The sequence below is a fragment of the Onychomys torridus genome, chromosome 2, assembly GCF_903995425.1.
Source record: "Onychomys torridus chromosome 2, mOncTor1.1, whole genome shotgun sequence".
NCBI classification, from domain to species: Eukaryota; Metazoa; Chordata; class Mammalia; order Rodentia; family Cricetidae; genus Onychomys; species Onychomys torridus.
In genome coordinates, this window is record NC_050444.1 from 116872603 (window position 1) to 116895517 (window position 22915).

The 22915-nt window shown below is 43.1% G+C and overlaps 1 protein-coding gene across 1 annotated transcript in view; it reads left to right on the forward strand.

The window, feature by feature from the left end:
• Positions 1 to 22915, forward strand: part of Ror1 (receptor tyrosine kinase like orphan receptor 1) — a 353310-nt gene that overhangs the window by 185885 nt on the left and 144510 nt on the right. Inside the window, exon 2 of the mRNA XM_036177333.1 lies at positions 21702 to 21773. Coding sequence (XP_036033226.1) covers positions 21702 to 21773 — 72 coding nt within the window. The remainder of the gene's footprint in view (positions 1 to 21701; positions 21774 to 22915) is intronic.

Genomic DNA, 22915 nt, shown 5'->3' on the forward strand with positions numbered 1-22915 from the left:
ACAGAATGTAATGTATCCTTTTCAGCATCTTGTTGGTGCCCACCATTGGGCAAACACAGCTAATGACAGTGCCCATGGAGCTGTGGGTGTTTTGCTCCTAAAGATCAACCTCATGGGCACAGAATGGGATAAATAATGACCTAATGGGCTCGAAATGGTTAAAAAAAAAAGAAGGCCAGTGTAAACAGAATGTGGCTGTTAGGGAGTAAAATAGGTAGACCTAACCCGATGTGAATGAAATTGAAGATAGAGTGCATCCTAACAAGAGGAAGTAGAAATGGTTCTAAAACACAAATTCCCTCTACAAAGTAAACCATGCGCACACAGAGGGCAGCTGTGCCTATGTGCAGGAGAATCTAGGTACAAAAATCTGCATGTAGCACACTATAATGGCTGCTTAAAGCAGAGGACAGAGGACAGGAATGGGGGATGGGATGACGTTTTATGGACCATAAAGCAGACGATAAATGTTCCATGAGCAGAGGCCAGTGATTAGCTCAACCCTCTGCCATGAAGACTACCTTTTGAAACATAAGGATAAAACTTGGTCAGAGCTGAGTTTTCTGTCATGTGAGTGAGGGGTCTTAAACCTGAAGCATTTGAAGACACTCCTCTGGCTTATGGAGAAAGTGAGAGACTCCATGAGGAAATGAGAAATCCAGGGATGAGGAGCTCTTAATGTGAGCCTTCCTGGGGAGCCTTCGGCCAGCCCTGTACTTACTGAAATACTTGACTCATGACAGAGTTTAAAACCTGTAACAGTTTCCTGCTCTTGCCTGATGGAAAGGGTAAAGCTCTAGATATGCATGTCCAACCTTCAGAGATTGAGGACTTTGAGCGGGGTACCAATGACCTAGTAATAACTAAGACTGGTCAAAGCCCCTAAGCGATATCATCTCGGGTCCTGGGAATGGTCAGAAAGGGACTCTGTCATCATCTCCTGGTCACTTCAGCTGGAATTACAGGCTTATGCCATCAAATCCAGGAGATAATGGGAATTAATTGAAGGAAAAAATAGATATTTGTTTGAGTCATATAAATAATCCAGATTGGAAAAACCTAAATTTATGTAGTGTAATTTATTATAATACTATCACTGCTTGAGCATGTCTATGTAAAAATAATAACTCCAAGATTCTGATCACTGACAATGACTTCACATGTGCAAAGTCTTAACACTTAACCTCATATAACATGTCATGGCCAAAATGCAGGTGCTCCAAAAATATTATGTGAAATTGCCTCCAGGCTATGCATATAAGGTCTACGTGAAACACACAGATTTCCTGTTTTCACCTGCACTCCATTCTCCCAACGATTCTGTATGTATTTGTTAGTAGTGCATTGTACAGTCTGAAGAAATCTGAGACACTTCTGGTCCCAAACTGGCCACATCAGGAATTGTCATTCCATAATAGCAGAGGCGAAATCCACCCCCACCTTTTGTTCACTTGCTCTGACGGAGGCAGAGCCTGATGGTTCATGGCCATTGCGGCATTTCGTCCTGGGGATTTCCTTGTATTTTGCAGTAACAGAGACTGAACCAAACAGTTGAAGCAGCTTGCTCTAGAGTGGCACCAAATGGTGACCCAGGTCCACCAGCCTGTGTGTTAGCCAGCTCTCTGTCACCTTGACAAGATACCCCAGATAAACAACTTACTTGGAAGGAAGTTCATTTTGGTCACGGATTCAGAGACTTTGCTCCACCGTCAGTTGGCTTCACTGTATTTAGGTTTATATAGCTCATATCGCAGAATGTGGAGCCGAGCAGATCTGCCCATCCTGTGGAGGCTGGGAAGCAGAAGGTCATAAGTGGGGTCCTAATATCCCCTTCAAAGGCCCACCCCTGATGGCATCACTCCATTTCATTAGGTTCCACCTCCAAAAGCTTCCCATAATAGCATCACAGGCAAGTGATGAAATGTTCAGCATGGGCCCTCTGTAACACTGAAGACCCTGATTGGCAACCTGCCTCCATCAGCTTCTCACAGATGATTTACTACAGTTCTGATGCCTTCAGTGTCCTGAGAGAAGGGGGAGAGGGTGAAAGTTCAGAGAAGGCCAAGGTTCCCCAGAAAAGGCTAAGCTGCATCTCCCATAGCCACGTTTTTATCTCTCCTTGCTTGGAGAGGGGTCCTGGACTGTATTCTGAAAAGAACACTTGGTGAGAAGGGATTACAGCATTCACATGCACTGGAGGTGGACTGTGCTAGAGAGTGGACACCATTTCTTAAAGGTCAACTGTTCTGGTACCCTTTGCCTAGACTCAGAGCTTCTGGTCCACAGGAATGGAAAGACATGATGGCAGGCAAGGGCTGATTCCAGGCATCAGGGTTAGGCTTGCCTTGGAGAGCAAAGGTCCTCCACATAGAAGGGGGGGCGCATGTCTTTGGCCATAGGATACTCATGCTGAGTTCCCTGCTCCAGAGCACCTAGCTGCCAGTTCCATTCAGGTCACACACACCTGCCCTTCCTTTCTTTGAAAGCTATGCCCTGAACGAAAGCAGACTTTGCCTGCTGCGGTCTAAGTATTTGGGTCCCACTGCCATCCTTTGGATTTTCTCTTTGTAAAGAGATCTTGTCATAGTAGCAACTAAAACTAAACTATAAAAATCAGTAATTAAAATGTGAAAAAAATAACAATAACAGTAACCAGTGGTAAAGGCCCTTTTAGTTGCTTGTCATGGATCATCCCCACTGATGCTCTGCAGAACCTAAATTATGGCTCTCCATTGGCCAGTGAAGAAGATGAAGCTTGGACAAGTTGAGAAAACTCAAGGTCACATAGCTAGAACAGTGGGGAGCAGGGAACAGAACCCTACTCTGTTTCCCTTCAAAGCTTCAGATTCCTTCTACTTGACCACATTGCCTATAAAACGGGGATGGTAACAGCAGTTTCGAGGCTGGCTTTGCAGGCCTGCGGCGAGGATCAAATGAGACAGTAATTGGGAAAGCACTTTAGAAATTGCAAAGCACTATATAAATATATGGCATTATTCTAATGTATCCCTGGCCTACAAAAACACTGCGCAAGCACTGCATTTAAGAGAAGGCACACCAGCCCATTATTCAATAAGATAACACCACATGTGAGCCTTTTATCATTGGAAGAATGTTTATGAAGTCCACAAAACCCAAGCCATTAGGAAGGTTTTGTTTTCTGGGTAGGCTCAGCAAACTTGGAGCCAGCTCAAGAAGTCTTTAAACAGTCAGGAAGTTAAAATGAAGAGAAGCGTTTAGTGTCAGAGAATTAAATGCTCTTTCATGGACTCTGGGAGTTGAAAATATACAACTTTTGATAAGTTAGACGGTTCCTGGGAGAGTCTTTCAAGTGGTGAATGGGGATCCCGTTGGCACTAACAGGACATATAACAGTGATGTCAAATGATGACAGTGGTTTTCAGCACAGGAAAGTGGGAGCATTGGCTGGCTGATCAGACTTCTGGATTTTTGGAACCTGAGTAAATGGCTTCATCTTTCTGTGCCCAGGTTGTTTTTTTGTTTTGTTTTGTTTTGTTTTGTTTTTTGTTTTTGTTTTTGTTTCGTTTTGTTTTGTTTTATTTTATTGGCAAATAGAAATAAAAATAGCATCTACCCGGTAAGGCATTTGTAATGATCCACTGAGTCATTAGAACTGAGTGTGGCATATCACAAGGCACTGGTCAAAGTTATTTCATGCTCTGGTTATGCTTTACACAGCATGCAAAATATTACACAAGAATTGAATAGTAGTGCCCAACTCAGCTGAAATAATTCAGGGCCTCGCATGTACAATGCAAATGCTCCAAGATGCATTTGTTGTGTGACTTTTTTTTCCCCTGGGGACATGTGAACAATTGTGGGCTCGCTTCAGATAGGGAACCAGCAGCAGACCAAAGTGAGGAGTCCACCAAAGTCCAACTTGGTGAAGCCGTTTTACTGGGGTTGCTTCCAAGAGCACTGGCAAAGTGTTGGAGAGTCTCCCCACTCCTCCTCCCCCGCAGCTGTTTTCTGATTCTATTACCTTGAGTTCCAGGCTCCCTACAACGTGGGATATTGTTTACTGTTGAACCTCATGAGCCTCCCTCCAGGAGGCAAAGCTTCCATTTGGAGGCCATCTCTCCCTGACAGCATTGTCTTCTCATCTTAGCAATAGAAGACTTGGTCACAGGTAGAGACACTGAAGTCCAGAGACTCTGTGATGATCTGAATTGTTTTCAAAAATTTCCCCTTTCTTTACCTTTCCCCCAAACTCCTAAAACTCAGTGACTAATTGCAGGTCCTCAATTCATGGATGTGCTACTGAAAACAGGGAGGATGTCCAGTGTCCAACACACTGCCACTCTACCAAGAGACAGGCTGCAAGGGGAGAGAGCCCCTTGAAGCAATGCCTAGGACAGCTGAGCCTGGCTTTCTGCACCTTTCAGGGTTCTGGAACTCATCAATGATTACTCCACCTGATGGAAGTGCTTTGCATCAGCTTTTAAAGAAATAATCAATGTGGCAGAGGAATGGAGCTGGCATTGTGCAATCCATCAGGGGTCCTGTCTGCAGCTGGGCTGATGTGGATGACATCACCTGCTCTGTAGTAGTAAAGCTTTCCTCTTGCTCTGGAAAACAAATTTGAGTCCTTCAGGATACATAGGTTACAAGTGTGTCTTCCAAAGTCTCACAGATCTGGGTCCGAATCTGTCATTAAGTGACTGTGTGATTTTCAATGGAAGTTAATTTCTCAGAACCACAGTTTCCATACTTAGTAAATGATACTTCCTTGCTAGCCGCTGTAATGATCAAATAAGAAAGATGCAAATACGTGGCACCTGTAGCTCATAGAACCTAAGTACCAGAAAGTAATTCTCTCCCTTTTGCTTAGCAAGGTACATGTAACCCTTCCTAAACAGATTTCACCCTTCCTGTATACATGGGTATGCGCATTTGCTTGTGTGTTCATGCCCTATAGTTCACGGAGACCACACTGGAGCATGTCATTTTCAGTTTTGGCACAGAAATGTGCCATATTGCCTAACTTAATTAATGCTTGGGACAATATGAATGAGGGTGGCAGAGTGGCAGATAAAGAGAGTGTTGGTAATGTTTTCTTACAAGGCGCTACCAAATTTCCTTGGGACTCTCAGATTTGGAATTGGTTAACAGAGAGTTGGGCCTGCATCATGACTTCCCTAAATTAAACATTGGTCATCCGAACCACAGCCAGACCCTGACCAGTCACATTTAGTGGCTAACCATTTGTCCATCCTTAGAGGTGTGCCACATGGAAGAGGATTAAATTGTACACATAGTGATTGCTTTGGGGGCTGAGACAGAATTGTGCCCAGCTAATTCCATCCAGGATCCTAGTCCTGTAAATATGTGTGTGGAAGCCTCTATTGGCTTCATGTTGACTTCTTTGTGTCAAACATAAAGTTCTATAGGAGTTCCTATGCAGAGAGCCCTTGGTGGGTCACACAGCCTTGAAAAATTGGCTCAGGAATACACAAGAATGTACTATCTCCTGGAATGGCATTTAAGATCTTGCCTTTTTTTGTTTTGTTTTTTGTTTTGTTTTGTTTTGTTTTTGTTTTTTTGTTTTTTGCATTTTTATGCACTTTTCTTGTGATGTTTCTTTTGGTTCCTTTCCATGTGTTGGATAACTGAAAGTGAATAGATAGGAAATAAGAAGTCTCTGGTTTGTACAGTAATAGTATTTATCTGGCAGTGTTGGCTCTTGGAGTCTTTACTTAAGTGGATTTTCCAACAAACTAGAAATGCCAGACAGTCTGTTGCTGAATGGAAATGGTTTTTGGTGAATTGCCCACAGGTCTCTGTCTTCCCTGGCAGATTCTTTCTCACAATACTGCATGTTCATCAGTGAGTTACTGAAGGTGTTGCCCGATAGGACCCACCAGGGTCTAGTGGACTCTGGAGAACCCTTCTGAATAGGCGTGTCAAAACCTAAGGCATCCTGGCTTTGCCACTATTTTGTCAGAAACTTGTTTACCTAGCTGCCATATTTGAGCCCAGGAACTCACCCCAATGTCGAGAGCAACCTGAGTCATTAAGGAGATTTTATAAGGCATTCAAAAGGATCCATTCAATAATTTATTTATTTTTTTTTTGCTTGGCACTGAACTAAACATGGAGTGCTTTTCCTACACTACCCCTGCCCTTAGGATGCTGAATGTCTAGTTGGAGGAAATGGGTAGATAAAGTAAAGTTAGAAAATAGTGTGAAGGGTACTACTGTGTTCTTCATATCTCAGAGAAGAGAATGCTATCTGCTTAGAAGGATAACAGAGAGAAAAAGAAGACTCCATTCTTTTGATCTCTTCCTGTAGGTCTTTCTGCAATTCTCTTGTTTCTACACAGAATAAACGTGTATTCAGCACCAACTGTATTCTTTCACTCAGATGGCAATAGAGGAGGAGTCAGGTCTGATGCTTCTTCTCGTTTGAATATCAGAGACAGTTGCTCTGAGCGCTAAGGCGGAGAAACATACATTTTCAGAAAGCAGAAATCCAGCTTTCAATTTCTCACTGCATCTGAGCTGGGAAAAAACCAAGGGTAGGGTTTTCAGAAACCCTCAGTGGAGTAGCATTCTCTTTGCATTCTCAGTATTCCCTGGTCCCATTTGGCTACAGCCACTACCACTGGCTTCAGTTAGCTATTTACATTCCCCTATTCTTATATAAATTGTTCTGTATTAGCATATATTTCACACTGTGACCCAGTGTTTTTCAGATCCTTTAAGCCGGGCTATTTGTGCATTAGTCAATGTCAACAGAAGTAAAATCTCAAATTGAGTGCAGACTGCAGCCCTGCTCTGTTGCCCGCTCTGCCATGCTGAAATGGATCCCTTGTTCTAAGACCTGCTGTGAAATACTCTCTATTTACATTAAGGAGACCTCTGTATATTTAAGGCATAATTGTTTCAGGGCCTTCATTAATTTTTTAACTGTGAGATCTAGACTGTCTTGTATCTTTTCTGAAGCAGTGGAAGTTAGAAGCTTCAAAATAATAATAATAATATTAACAAATTGGTACTCATTAAAGCAAGCTGGCGATGGTTTTCTGGTAGTGTGCTTTACAAACAATGAGAGAATCTTATTGTAAATCCCATCCAGAACCCTGTTCTCTCAGTGGCCAGGCGGGGACAGTCCAGGATAAAAGGTAGTCTGTATTTGTATGGAAAAATAAAAAGACTTGTTTTACTTCTGTAATTGATGAAGTGTTTATTCTGTCTTACAAACTTAGAGATGGAATTTCTCAGAGTTCATCTAATGGAGCCCCTATCCAGAATAATAGCCCCCTCCTTGGGTCTCTGACAAACAGGCAGTTCAAGCCATGCAAAGCTTACTCCCATAAAATTTGTGTGATCATACATAATATAAAATTACCATTTTAGCCATTTGGTGTACAAAGTTTAATGGCATTAAATACATTTCACAGCTCTGTACAACCATTGTCACTGCCCATCCCCCACACTTTTCATTGGCTACAACTAAGTTCTGTATTCGTTTAAAAATGGCCAGCCCTACGCGCACATCTCCTAGTGTCCAGCACCCTCCCATATCCCTGGGTGACAAGTCCCAACCACTATATCTTCTGATAGCCAGGCCCCCACCACATCCCCTGATGACCAGTCCCCACCACCATATACCATTGTGACAAGGCCCGTGCCATATCCCCTGTGACTAGTTCCCCCAGCCATCTCCTCTGGTGACCAGTCCCTAGTGCCACCTCTCCTGGTGACCAGTCCCTCCCACCACATATTCTGGTGACCAGCCCCACATACACACATCCCCTAGTGGCCATTCCCCACATCACATCTCCTGGTTGACAGCCTGGTGATCAGTGCCCCCACTACATGTCCTGGTGACCAGTAGTATGCCTTTAAAATACTAATTTTTATTTATACATATATTTATGTGTCTGTGTGTTTGCCTTGTTTTGGGGGAAATCCTGCAGAAGCTAGAAGAGTGCATCATATCTCCTAGAGCTTGAGTGTGAGTGGATTCTGGGAACCAAACTCCAGTCCTCTGGAAAAGCAGCAAGTGCTTTTAATCACTGAACTATCTCCCCAGCCCCAAGTCTACTTGTTGAGGTAATACACTTGCCTGTCTGTGTACCTTAGATAATTGAGTCATACCATACTTGTCCGTCTGTGACTGACTGGCTTATTTCAGTTAGTGCACTGTCTATATATGTGGTTCATTCTTGTTGGATCATGTTCTAGACTCCCATTTCCTTTTTAAAGGCTGCATAACACCATACTATAGGAATATACCCATCTTCTTTATTCATTTATCCATCAACATACATTTAGGCTGCACCCACCCTTTATCTATCATAAATGCCTCTGTGAACATCGATATGCATGTTTGAGTTCTTGTTTTCAATTTTTCTAGAAGTATATTCCCCTAATGATAGAAATAGAATTGTTTATTTATATGAAAACTATGGCTTTCAGTTTGCAATGGACCTGTTGTACTATTGTTTACTTCCACTGTTCTAATAATTGCTAGCTTTGTTCTAGATTACACTTCCTAAAGCCCTACCAAAGTGTGTCTCTGAGTTTTAAAAAATGATTTTCTCGAAATAGTATCATATAGTTGTAAAAGTATACACTTTGGTTTTGAAACTTGGCTGCACTTTATATTAGTTATTTGAATTTGAGTCAAATATATTATGTTTCCAAGTCTCAGAGATGTTTTGCCTGTTTATGTAAAGTGTGAGTAACAAAGATGATACTAACTATATAATTAGAAAAATGGAATGAAAATTAGTTTAAGATACTTTATTTTGTGTCTCAAAACAATAGGCTCTTGATAACTGTTTTGGGATTCTGGGGTCATTGGTTGTTCCATTGTTTTGGGACATTCTTTATTGTGGGGTTGTCTTCTATTGCATGGATTAAAATCTATGGGGCCAAGGAGATGTCTCAGTGGGTGAAGGTGCTTGCCTCTCAGTGATGCAAGTCTGATGACCTGAACTTGATCCCCAGAACCCACATAGAGATGGAAGGTGAGACCTGGCTCTGCAAAGCTGTCCTTTGACCTACACATGTATAGGATGGCAAATCCCTCACCCCACTGCAATCATGCATATTCACACAGGTAATATTAGTAATAACAATGCTTTTTAAAAACGACTTTGGTGTAACTTCAATAATGGATAATGGTCATCTTCAATCCATCAGTCTTGATTTTGGACTTTTCTGAGTCACAAAATAAATAACTCCTTACACATGTCATCTGTCTGGTATCGGCCCTCTGTCATTCATTAGTCTTCTTTTGCTTTGGTCAATGTTTCACTTATCCCAGGGTGGCCTAGAACTCTCTACTTAGCTGAGGATGACTTGCCATCTTGATCCTTCTACCTCCTCTCCAAGTGCTAAGAGTACAGGCATGTACCATCCTACCCAGCATATGCTGTTAGGGATCAAACATGGGGTTTTCTGTGTGCTAGACACACACTGTTGCCAGCTGAGCGGTTAACATGTCTTCCCAACACTTCATGAAATGATAGTATCTAGAAGTCGTCATGGTATCAGCCATTCTGGACTGCAGTGGGCCATGAAATTGACTAACCAGAAATCCTACTGTCTCCATTCTGTTGGCATTCTTCCCTGTCAGAGGCACCAACAGGAAAGAATAGATGTGTGGATGTCGGTGAGACTTTTTGACAGACTCAGGGCCCATTATGCCCTGCCTTTTTAATTCCTTTCCAACCTCTCTTTGTTCTTATGGTTAAAATTCTGCATGGCTCACACACTCGCCTTTATTCAACTTGTAGCCTTTCACATTTTCTCTATTTTGTTGGCTGTCTTTTGTTATCTCCTTACGTGGGGCCAAGACTGCCTGCTCCTGTGGACCTTCCTCATGTCCACTGATGCCAAGTAGACACAGGGACTCCTCTTTTGAAATAAAATTTAGTTGTAATTTTGGCACAGAACTGTCACGGGACCCATAGAAGGTGTTGTCTGCAGTCTGAGCCTTTCCCATTGTTGAATGAACACCTAGAGACTTGCCCAGGATGAGAGGCTGGGTGGGAGGGTATTTTGGTTATAACTTTAAGGAGCAATTTGAACCTGAGTCTTCAAACATGAAAGTCCAGGGAGGGTCTTGTTCTACCCCACCTGGTCCTGTAATTCACTGACTCTCTAATGCCAAGTCAAATTGCAAGTTTCCACATTTGCCCTCAGGAGGGTAAATGGAGCACCTTGGAAATACCAGGGTTACCCCTAAAAGCTCCCAAGACTTCAGCTTGCTTTTAGTTACATGTCTAACTCACCTAAACGTTTCTTTCTTTATGAGCTCTTTGACATCCATGAAATGTTTCAATTTTATTATGAACCTTTTTACCCTTAAAATTAAAATCTCCAACCTGTTTTTTTCCTGAGGAGGGAAGTTGTAACTTTGTCAAAGATGAAGTATTCCAGCGGCCCTCGCCTTAGCTGAGTGTTTGAAAATACACTTCTCTGACTGTTAGCCTCTCAGGCATATCACATGTTGACAGAGGGAAAGGAAAAAGCCAGATTCTCTTCCTGACTTTAAAAGCAAAAGAGAAATGAAGGAGGGGCTCACTGTCTTGGCATTTTTTATACAAAGCCCTGTTAGCCTTGAGAAACAGGTGAAAAGCACGTGCCTTTGTTTTTTAATTTTTTGGTGTTTTTTTGTTTTTTTCTGTAAAGGACTATTAGACTCCATGTTGACATGGCTAGCTTTGTGTCCAGGGCTTTTGTGACTTCTACTTAAACCACCAAGAATGATATTTATCTAGAGTTCATAGCCATTTGAGATATCAGCAATGCAGAATGCTGACATTCAGGCCTTACTTGGCAAAGTCTAACTAATTTACCTTTTTGCCATGTGTGTATACGGAATGAAGTCATAATCCCTTGGGATGAGCCCCCCAACACAGACATTACAACGATCTCCCCAAAGCATGGAGGTTATACTCTAAGACCCCTTCCTGATGAGCAGAAGTGAGTTGAATGATGGCTGTCTTGTGACATCATGTTTCCATAATAGTGGCATAGGGTTACTTGAACACAGGTTCTGAGATATGGCAATAATCAGTCTGATAATCAAGATGGCTGCTGAGAGTAGATAACTGGTAGTCTGTAGCTAGCAAAGATATTCTTATCAACCAAGATGGAAGGGGTGAGCTGGTGTGAATCTCTTCACATTAAATATGGTGTGCAGTTAAAACCTTACCAATTGGTCACTTTTAGAATTTTCCGTTTAGTATTTTCAGATCATGGTTGACACAAGTAGTGTAGACCCTAAAAGACAAATTACTGTGTCTGATGGTGTAGAAGATGGTGTGGACAAGCAGCCAATAACCGGGGAAAGCAACAGGCAGGTCGTCTTCACCAGGGGACCCCCATGCTCGGCCATGGCTGAGGCTGGTTTGCTTGTGTGAACACGTGGCTTTTGGTCTGGCTCTTGGGGAAATTGGAAAACATCAGGACTAAATAATTTGAGTTTCTTTCAGTCGAAGAGTAATGTGTAGGAGTATGTTTGCAAGAAAGAAGGCTGCTATTAACTCTTCAAGGTGTAGCCAGTCACCACCTCCACAGGGTTGTTGAGAGGTGATGACCCATCTCCTTCCCTGCCCCTTTCACCTGGCTAACTGTGCCACTCACGTTTGAGACCTCGGTGTGGAAAATATGATTTGATAATAGGAAGTGAGAACAACCGGTAATGTCTGTTTGCTGTGACCAAGTTTCTTGGCTTATACTTTGACGTTGTAACTTTCAGAGGGAATGCTTTTGATAATTTTTTTTCCTGTTTGTTTTGCAAACTTGAAAGAAAAAGCACACATCCCATTTATACATAAAATGGCGAGCGTGACGCAAACTTCAACACTGTAGATTGATTATAACACGCACCTCTGTCAGGACATTTGTGCTGAAAGGGATGAACCACATGAGCTCACCACCCTAAGAGAAGGCTTTAGTTGGGAGAATGTCACTAGAAACCTCACAGTGCAAGGAAAGAACCAGGGGTTCGGGTCTCAGTGACATTTGTCAGAGCACTCTATAACCCTGGTTTTGTCATCCCTGATGGAGAATTTATAGTTTTGCTTTACAAGCTACAGTAGGTGTAGGAACTGTATTAATCCGAATATTTTACTTATTTGTTCGATGATGCCCTTGCTTTCTCTTCTCCTTCCTCATCCCCCTGTATATTATACCATGCCTGCTTTTTATATCTGTCAGCCATTGGGGTGAGACCTGTATTTCTCTCCTATACTATCTCAAGTTCACCAAATATTACATAGAAAGATTAAAACTCAGACATCCAGTGAACATCCAGTAGTTCCCCAGTTCCCCAAGCTTCCTGGTGTGGGAGACCGTATGTTAGTTTTGCATTCTTACTTATCCTTCAAAACTCAGGGCAACATCCCTTGCCAACCTTGTTGGCCATGGTTGTTTCTTTCCTACATGCTCTGGTGAGGTATTCTTTAGTGTCCTATAACACATTGGCACGGAGGCACCAAGAACTCCTTTTATAGTCTCCCTATTTTACACATATAAAGTGCATAACATTTTTATAAACTTTAAATACGTACAACGAAAAGTAAATCTTCTTCAACCTGGCCTATTAACTGTCCCCCTTCTCAGATGTAGACATTGTTCTTAATTTTTGGATATCTCCCTTTATACATGAGGATGTAGATTTATATGTGTAAGAATGTAGACACATGTTGCACATGTGTGTGTATAACTCAAAAACCTAACCATACATAGCTTAGTTTTATAGCTATTTTTTTCTAGACATGCTTTTTGTTTTTTACCTAATGGTATATTTTGTGATTATTTCAAACCAGGACATACAGACCTGCCCTTTGTTCTGTAGATGGCTCTAAGTTATTGAGCAGGTCCTGCTGTTGGAGAAGCAGGTGATTCCCACTCCTTGTCTCTTCCAGACAGCATCCTGCAGTCCTGTCAAGTGGCACGTCATTTGTGTTAGAGTACACCTGCAGCCTGCATACCTGGAAGAGAAGCTGCTACTCACACAGCAGGGCCTGTTACGTTTCCATAGAAACCGCTAAGTTCAACCCATTTATACTCCTTCCATGCCCGTGTTTATTTCTTCATAGTCTTCTCAGGGCAGTGCATCATCAGACCAGTTTTATATTTCCAATCTGACTTGTAATCTCCATGTCGATTACATGGAGAACCATCTTTCATCTCATGAGGATGTGACGTAATGCCTGCTGACCAAGGAAATGCCACGCGACCAAATTTGACTAGATAGCTGGTGGCTGAGTTCTGTATTCGTACAAATGAGAAGATCCCTTTTCCCACATCATTGTTTGAAAGAGAGCCTGCCTTTGCCTCAATGCATGGTCTTCCCAGACTGGGGTGACTTCCTGTCCCCAGATGTTCTCCCTAGCACTTGTCAGCATTGCCAGAGATGCTTCCCTTAGCTTTACTTTAGAACCTCAAACTTAGCTTGGAGCATGCACAAGCATCTTAAGCCTGGTCTTTTTTGTTTGTTTGTCTTAAAGGGGAAAGACGAAGACTGAGAAGTTTAGAACTGTAAAGCCCAGTTCTTTCCCGCCCTTTTCAATGTGCTCACCTATTCTCAGGGTTTCTAGCTTTAGACTATTTCCAAGCTTACTGAGCCGTATTGCCTTTATCTGTAAGTGATTGTTGCCCATAACTATATCCACCCTCTATCCCGGCTTAGTTGTCCCTTGACAAAGGCCCTCCTCATGTTCCTGCAGCCATTAATGAAACAACCTGCCCCAGCATGATTTCCTCACCATGCTGGATTCAAATCCCTCTGAAACCATCCGCCCAAATGTAAAAATAATACAATTGTGTCCCGACTGGACATGAAGAAACCCAGACTCGGGCACAGACTTTGCCTAAGGTCAATGTCACAGCCAACCACACTACCTTGGAGAAATAAATGCTATGCTTGTCTGTAATGTCTCCCAGAGGCTGGCCAGGCATGTGGAGTACACAGTGATCATATCACTGTGCTTTTGGGACACATTTGCTGGCTGGTGACTTATTCCCAGCCTCAAGAAGCATATCCTCTTGGTGACAAAACAGAACACTCAAAAACCTTCTGGTCACCTCACAAGTGCAAAGTGTCTCGCTGGAGACAGAATGCTGTTCTGTTGCGAAGGAGACCCTGCTAGGGCTTCTGGCCCCGCCTCGGGCTCTGCTTAATGTTTCCTTGTGTTTATTCTCATTATTGATCTCCCCAGGCTTTCAATAAAGACGCAGTACAGGAAACCCAGTCCAGACTGATGAGACATTCAAAGTGGAACAATCTGAGGCAAATTAAGAATCTGAAAATCACCAGCTGGCCTGCTATAACATGCCCAGGCTGATGTGGCTGGAGGGGGAGCATTTACATCCTGCAGGGGGATAGCCACCCTCTTGAATTTATCTCTCAGATGAAAATGGATTTGCACTAGTTCTAGGGACTCTCAATGCCATTCACTGAAATGTGATTTTTCGGGGGCGGCCAGAAGATACAAATCACACTCTCAGTGTATTTTTTCACCCCTGAGAGCTCCCCTGCTCCCACCACCACTTTTTTATTTCTCACACTTCAGAAAGTTCAGAGAATTGAACTGAGAATATAGAGTTTAAGGAAAACAACAAAAAAAGAAACAGCCCTTAATTCTGAAGGGGCATGAGAGCTTGCAGCCAGTGCTGGAAGCAGCCAGGCTGAGGCCGAGCTGGGGAAGGGGAGGACACGGCTATGTTCTGTGACAGCTGATGACATGTCAGGGGACCTCAGGCAAGCTTTCTGCCTAGCTCTGGGTTTCTTCACATCTAATCAGATCGCGATAATCTTAGGCCTATGGGCCTTCCCACATGGAGCCATGAGTTAATAATGCCTGTTCTGTGAACTGACTTTCTTGAAAGGAAAAGTAAGACCTAAATACAAGGTACTTGTCTCACTCGAAGGTGCTTGGGATCGTAATAGCTGTCTCAATTGCTTCCAAAGTGGGCTTCTCTCTGGAAGTGCTTGAAGTGGCTGGGAGTCAAGGCTGAAAAGGGGGTTTGTGTCTCTCGCCTTCTGTGCCTGAAGTAGGATTGTGCTTGCTTTTAGGGTATGCCGAATTTACCTGTCTAACAAAGGGCTCCACAAACAAATTGAGAGCTTGTGTAACTCAGAAAGTGGTTAAGACAGTTCTGCTTTGCTCTTGACATGGTCAGCTTACAATCTATGTGTCAAAACTAGTGGCCAAACAATTAGGGGGTCTTCAAATTGAGAATAGCATTTGGCTTTGAAAGACTCTGTAGAAGTACCAGTTTGTTTCTTAGTTAATAACCATTAATCTATCTCAATACTGAAGGAACTACCCAAATAATCTTCTAGTACCCTTTCCCTCTGATTTTGAAATCACTTCAAAGTTCTCAATTCATTTGTTCATTTTCTTATTCATTCACTTAGAGGATATATCAATATTTGAGCTTGTCACAGGAACAGTTCGTAAATGACCAGTGCTGGACTATGAAATATGTCAGATTCACCCAGTGAGATTCAAGAGTTGAGAAAGCACAGTCCAGTTATCTCTATTGGTTGACACACTCCCCACCTGGGTTTGGAAGTTGCTGAGTTGAACACCCTACGGCTGTGTCTGTGGTTAGTAAAAGTCTTTATCCACAGTCATCAGAGCTACTTTGCTCAAGGCTGACTCATCTGACCCACCTCCAGAGAGTCCCAAGAACAGTCTGTGATCATTACAATTAGGCCCAGTTAACAAGTGAGGTACTAGGGATCTGAAGCAACTCTTCCCCGGGTCACGGCCAGGTTGTGGCAGAGCCAGAATGTGAACACATTCAACTTAGAAACCAATCCCTTGCCTCCTGCTGCAGTCACCTCACGGTGACACTCCCTTGAGCTGTCTAAAGTCAGGGAGGGCCCAGGGGATGCCAGAGTCCTGATCCTTGCTCCCAAGATATTTGCAGTCTAAGTAGAGTGAAGGGGAGAGCACTCACGGATGACCAGAGGGATGTAAAAGGGAGTGGTGGGTGTAAAGTAGAAAGGTTAGATACTTCCAATGTTGGTTTTGTCTGTTCATCACTGAATCACCATGTTTATTTTGTTTTTCCTATTGAATTGCATGGTTGTCCACTGTGAGTTAAGCTGCATGAAGTAGAACTATTCTGTTTGAGGCTCTAACATGAGACAGATTTTATTGATGTCACTATGACATTTGTTCACAGAGGTAGAATTTTATGTTTTGAGATACACTATTTGGGGTTAGGGAAATGGCTCAGTAGATAAAGGGCTTGCCACGAAAATATGAGGACTGGAGTTTGGGTCCCTAGAACCCATGTCAAAAATCTACGCAGGCATGGTGTCTCACTTGTAATAGTAGCTTTCAGGAGGAAACAGGAGACACTCTGGGCAAGCTGGCTAGCTATATGGCCTGAGTCAGCCAGCTTTGTGTTAGGCTTTGTTTACCCTGCTTCAGCAAGGAAAGTGGACAGTTATTTAGGGGGCCGCCCAATGTCAAACTCTGACTTACACATCCACATGTATACATTCCTACACATTTGCTCCTCTACACACTTGCACCCACATGCAAACCCACTTATGTACATCCTTGCATGCTATGCATACAAACACATGTGTTTATAATTTTAGCATATGTAGTCTCAGTACCTGGGAGGCTGAGGTAGGAAGATAGTGACCTCAAGGTCATCCTCTACTACCTTGCAGTGCCCCATCTCCAAAAACAACACCAAAATGCTGTAGTGCTTGTGGCTCAGAATGCTAATCCACCAATTTAAGTCCTCATGGTAAGACCCCCCAGCACCAACCCCCTCAAAAAACCCCACTTTTCTGTATTGTGTTTTGTCACTGATCTCTACACAGGCAGAGGAGAGCAGAAATCATCAGCCTTTTCACAGTATCATGCTGAATGAGCAATGGCTTTTCTGTCTCTTAGTGACTAAGTAGAAATGAAAAGGTAGAAGGGAATGAAAGCTGAGAACCGGCTACACTAGTGTTAATGTGTTAGGTCAGCCTTCCAACCCCAGCAAGTGCTAACGTTGCTAGGGAGATAAAAGAACATAGGACTCCATGCTGGTTGAAAATCTACCAAGGGTAGATAACCTGGGACAGACTCTGTTTCTGACAGAAGGCTTTCTCAAGGGCCCAAGCTGTGCAGGTAAAGACAGATCTGTGCTAGGGGCAGAGACACCACCGAAAACTGCCCTTCCTCTGGCAACAAGGGTCTCTGTAGGAGGTGTTAGCTTCACGGGGGTCTTTGCAATTGTTCACTCCTAGCAGACCTGCAGAGAGGACATCTGGAAGATTGAGAGTGTACCATTCTAAAGACTGAAGTTGCCCTAAACCACAGGAGACTAGGCAGCAGCATTTTGGGTTGGGACTCGCTCTTCTGAGATTCTGCTCACCCTTCCCTGCCACCGCCCACCATGGCATTATTACATTCTGTTTCAATTTTTTATTTTCCTATGCCCATTCCAGATCATGAGCTCTGTGAAGCAAATACTGCCTTGAGTTTGTTCACTACTGCTGAGCTTGTCTGGGTCAGAGCTTAGTAAATATTTGTTGAATGGCTAGATGGATGGATAGGCATTGGATCAATGAACAAGTGAACTTAGAGGCATTAAACTCTGGGTGGAAAAAAAAAGTCTTTTCATTCCTTCTGATCATTCATCTTCCAAACAGCTACTATATGTACTGTGGCTTTAGGGAACAGTCAGTACAATTTAATTCCATCCCTTGTGCATAGGACTTAACCAAGGCTTCATTTATTTAGTAAAACTCAAGAACAAATTCTCAGGCAGTGTTGGAACAGCGGTGCTAAAGGGTGCCTTCTTGAATCTCTTACTCTTGCTTGAATGGCCAGTGGCCTTGCTACATATACTTTTACTATAAAACGGGCAATAGAATATGAAATATAGCTTTATGTGGGCTGGGCAAAACAGAAAAAGCAGATGGATAACACCATGGATAAAGACACAGAAGGACAGGGGGAGAGGAGATGTGGCCAGGAGGCACCTTCTAGGGGAAGAACATGGAATGAAAAGTCACATGATGACAGAAACCAAAGAGTGAGGTGTGCTGATATTGTTAGAACTCGAGGCGTTTCCGGCAACCAGGAGGGAGGTAAGTGGAGCCTCCGGAGAGAGATGAGACCAGTTTCTGAGCAAGCATTTCTCAGCATGCTTCTTTTCTTCCCATTCTGTCTTTGCTGGCTTGCTGTGAAGTCAGAAACAAACTAGTCTGTCGCTGTACCAACCATCCATTCAGTACCTTGTGACCTCAAGGGCTGGTGAGAGATGACTAACATTGCTTTAGTCGCTTGAGCCTCTCCTTGGGTGAGATCAACATTAACCCGTTTTGAAATTCCCTTGGAACTTTGCACTGTCCTCAAAGAGATCCTGCCTGCCCTGGAACAGGCTAGATGCTGTATTTTTGTCTTGAAGAAAATTGCTCCCTCCATCCTTCCCCCTCAAAAAAATAGGTAGGCTGAGAACAAGGAAAAACCTAGAAGCCTCTCCCTGGAAAGCCTATTGGAGTAGTGGATGAGTAAGTCCACTGAAAGCTTTCTGAGCACTAGCCTCAGGTGTCATTGTTGTTCTAGTGCCCAGGCCCTCTCTCGGCTTTGAGTTGTCTTTCCAAGGCCACCCGCTTGTTGTTTAGCATTCCCTTTCCCCCAGTGGGGTCTGTATTCTTCCTTTGTGCTGTCTTATCTATCTTATTACATGTTTAATTTTAGGACCAAATCCTATTTTTAAATGCTGTAACATATCCGATCGATTGACTTGTTATTACTTCCTGCATCCAACTCTTTGCCTTTAAATCCCATTTCCCTTAGACTGAACTAACTAACTAATGTAGCGTAGAAACCTGCAAGTGTGTTTATAACCCTTTTATTTGTATGAGATAGAAATGGAAAACCCCTGGATGCCAGAGGTGAATGGGTAAACAATGTATATAACCTCATGCCATGGATTATTACTCATCAGTGAAAGAGAACAGACCATTAGCACAGGCAACAGATTGAATGGATCTGAAGAGCGTTGTGCTAGGTGAAACAAAAGCTGGTCTCAAGGGCCACATGCTGCACACATTTACTTCTATAATATTCTTGAAGCAACAGAGCCATGGAGATAGAAGAGATGAGTGTTTGCCGGAGGACAGGCATGGGTAGCAGGGAGTGTCTGTCTCCCATTCTGACTCCTTCTACCCTGGCAGTTCCTTTGGCTATAGACAGACTGCCATGGCTCATCTGATGAAAAGCACTCCAACCCCCAGACTAGGGAGCCTGGGAACAGAAGCATGCCAGCCAGCTGGGGTGGCAATATGGACAAGGAGCAAAGGCTGAGAGAATGGTGGGATTAAGACAGACTTTGACAGCATTTACGTGAACTATTTCCAGAGCTTTATCTTATTGCTTTAGTTTAAGCTGCCAGGAATCCAGGCATCAACCCCATAGAAAGTAAGCTCTATGAGACTCTGTGTTTCCAACCTGAGTTAGAATTGCTGATTATATTTAATTTGGGACACATAACAAAAGTATGGATTCCCGGTACTTTTAGCAATGAAACTGCTCCTCAAGTGTCCCTGGACACTAATTATTACTCACTTCTTGGGCAATGGCAAAGATAATTAGAGTTTTAAAGCTCATTACTTAATTAGGCTGATTCAGAGGAGTGTTTAGAAGCCTCAGCAATCATTCTTTCAGATGTTCGGCATCTTAGAGAAAATAATAACTAAAACATATTTTAAAAATATAAATCATGACTGTGTGAGACATATTGTCTGTAAGACTGGTTTTCACTATTTTTTGAGTGTGTGTGTGTGTGTGTGTGTGTGTGTGTGTGTGAGAGAGAGAGAGAGAGAGAGAGAGAGAGAGAGAGAGAGAGAGAAAGCATGTGTACATGTGCTACTTGTGTGACAGTATCCATGGAGGCCAGAAGAGGGTACTGAACACCTGGAGCCAGAGTGACAGGGCACCCAGTGTGCATGTTAGGAACCAAACTCAGGTGTGCTGCAAGAACTGTTAATCACTGGGTGGATCTCCCAGCCCTGAACAGTGATACTTTTAAAGGGTAATTTTAGTGTCATTTAAAAAAAGAGAGGCTGAATATTTTACATGAAGTCAGTGATTCTCCTTCCACAGATAATAGTAGATATTCAAAACACACACACACACACACACACACACACACACACTCAAAGCAAAGTTAGTCAGGGTACAGTGGAGACTTAATGTGCATTAACGCTTTCTGGTATATGCCCCTGCACAAGATGCCCATCCTTGGGCAGAAGTTAGGAGAAGGACCACCTCCCTCTGGATTCATGATAAGCGATTTTCTACTTGGGTCCATGTTTCTTTGGGATATCGTAGTTCATTGTTTAACATGCTGTTAGATATACTGATCATCTGACTTCGGTTCCCCTTAAATAATCTAGACTCAGGGTAAAGGAGCAGACCAGGACCACGGGCAGGGTGTGTGGCATGTGTCTCTTTTCCTCCCCATATGTTCTAGGACAGGGAAACCAGTCTGCTAAGTAGCCCATGTGTTTCTGCAGTGTGTAGTAAGCAGACAGATTGGAAGTGATCTTTGCAAGGTTTCCGTGGGCACACATTAGGCCCTGGCAAAAAGGGCAAGGATGTGTGTCATCTCTAGCCATGGGTGGATGCCCAACAGTAAATAAGGAAATAGTGAAAGTGATATTTCTGAAAAAGTAAAATCCAGAGATAAAATGGGTCTCATAGCCTTTGGTACTAGGCAGCCAAGGCCATTGGGAGGCTTGTGGAGTCAGGCACTATGTTCTAGATTTTCTACTTATTAAAGTTCGGCTTCCTTTCCAATTCAGACCTGTTTTTAGTGGCTACTTAAAATACCCTATCTTGAGAAGACTGTAGTGCAGATGCCAAGCTTAATAGGCAAAAAGAATCATAATAGATTCATGATGTTTGCAAGCTATTGAAGATGGGGTGACATCATATGTGCAGTATCTGATGACCTTGGTCCCCCTCAGATCCTACCCAGCACTAATGTTCTGTAATACTGTATGTATGTTATTTGTATATAGCCCAAGGGGAAGTTGCAACAACCCTATTTAAAATACGATAGTAAAATGATGCCATGGCTTGACTTTTCAGAAACAACAAAACCATCCTATGTGTAGCACAGTCTATTATTGAAAAGTTTTTAAATCTTCGTAGCACATTATGTCCTTCAGATGGTTGATTTGCATATTTGCTTTAAATCACGGAGGCTTTGAAAATAACTGTGTAAATGTGGTCACCACAAATGTCTGTGGGCATTCAAATGCTGAGCTGTCATTTGCCTTGACTTGAAGAGCCAGTGTCGAGAGTCAGTCATTAAACTCAGCAGAGGAAAGCAGCGAGCAGGACAATGCTGTCCATTTGTCCCCTCATAGGACTTTGGAGTGCGTTAGTCCAACGCTGGGTCTTTGGCAAGACTATTTTGATATAATGTGGTTGTCTCTGCCAGGTTTTCTGTCCTTTCCCTTTTAACCCTCAGGGTGGAATGTTAAAGGTCTAGCCTGCAGCTTGGCTGGCTTGGGGGGATTCTGAGATGCGGGCTGCTGCTGGCCACTGGAGCTGCCTCGTGTATACTAAGCCATAGTACCTTGACAGTCTGTCCCTGAGGATGGAATACTTCTACTAGCCCAGAAGTGACCTTATTAACTAATGCCCTGCCCCCCCCTCCCTTCTTTCTCGTTCCAGAAACAGAGTTGTCAGTCACTGCTGAGCTGGTGCCTACCTCATCCTGGAACATTTCAAGTGAAATCGACAAAGGTACACAGAGGGGAAACGCGAGCGGGGGCGGGGGAGGGAGACAAAGCTCGCCCATAAGCCTTGGCCTTGGCCTGCTCTTCCTTCAAATGAACCTCTGTCTACATCATTAAGAGGAGGGGGCTGAAATAAACCCCCAGCTCAGCTCACATTTTGATGACTTAACATTTAATTATTTGGAATTATTTTTGAAGAAGTCTTTTTTTTTTTTTTTTGGTTTTCCTTTTCTTTTCTTTTTCTCTTCTTCCTCTAACATGTTCCACATGGTTAAAATGCTTCAAGATGTGAAGCAGGGCCATTCCTGACCTTCCTGCCTCTGCATCTAGTGCATCTTGTTTGGGGGATTTGATCCAGCCTAAGCCAGGACTGATGAGAGCCGTTGGCTGGGTGACCTTTCTGGACAAGCATTTGATGTGCTTGTGGGGTTCAGGACCCAGCATTCAGGATGCTTGTAATTGCCTGTGTGTGCAGACAGCAGCTTCCTATGTGCACGTGGGAAGCATGTTCCCACCGTGGAGTTGTGGCTTTGCATTAATTAAGGCCTGCCATGTGCTTTGGCTGGTCTAAGGAGATCCTATGGCCTGGGCACAGCAAAGCCCAGGTGTCTGGCTCTGTCTGCCTTGAGCCTCATTTCTCTTTTGTCCCCTTTGTCTTGTCTCTGTGTCTCTAACTGGATTCCTGGTTCTTCCGGTAGTTCCTGTTTCTCAATCTGGCTTGTCCTCTTCTTTTTTTTTTCTTTGTTAATACCCACCCTCCACCTTCTGTGAGGAGCTAATTCTTTCTCTTTCAAGACTGAACACAAGCTCGATGGCATTCACAGCCTTCTTCAGTCCCTTGTGGGAAGTACTCTCTCTCTCCTTGAAACTTCCATCTCTTCATTCATTCATTCACTCACTCATTCACCCAGAGGTACATTGCTTAAATTCTTATTAACTCCTTCTCTGGGTACTATTTGTAGAATTAGGATCCAGAAACTGATTTTTTTACATATACTCTTCTCTTAACTAACTTGGCACTTTTAACACCCATCTTCCCCTAAGATATTTCTACGAGTCTATCTTGTTATTTGGTGAGGCAAAGGCACAAACTCTGGACCATGTTAAATCCCCAAATAAATGTGAATAAATGATGAAAACACCATGCAA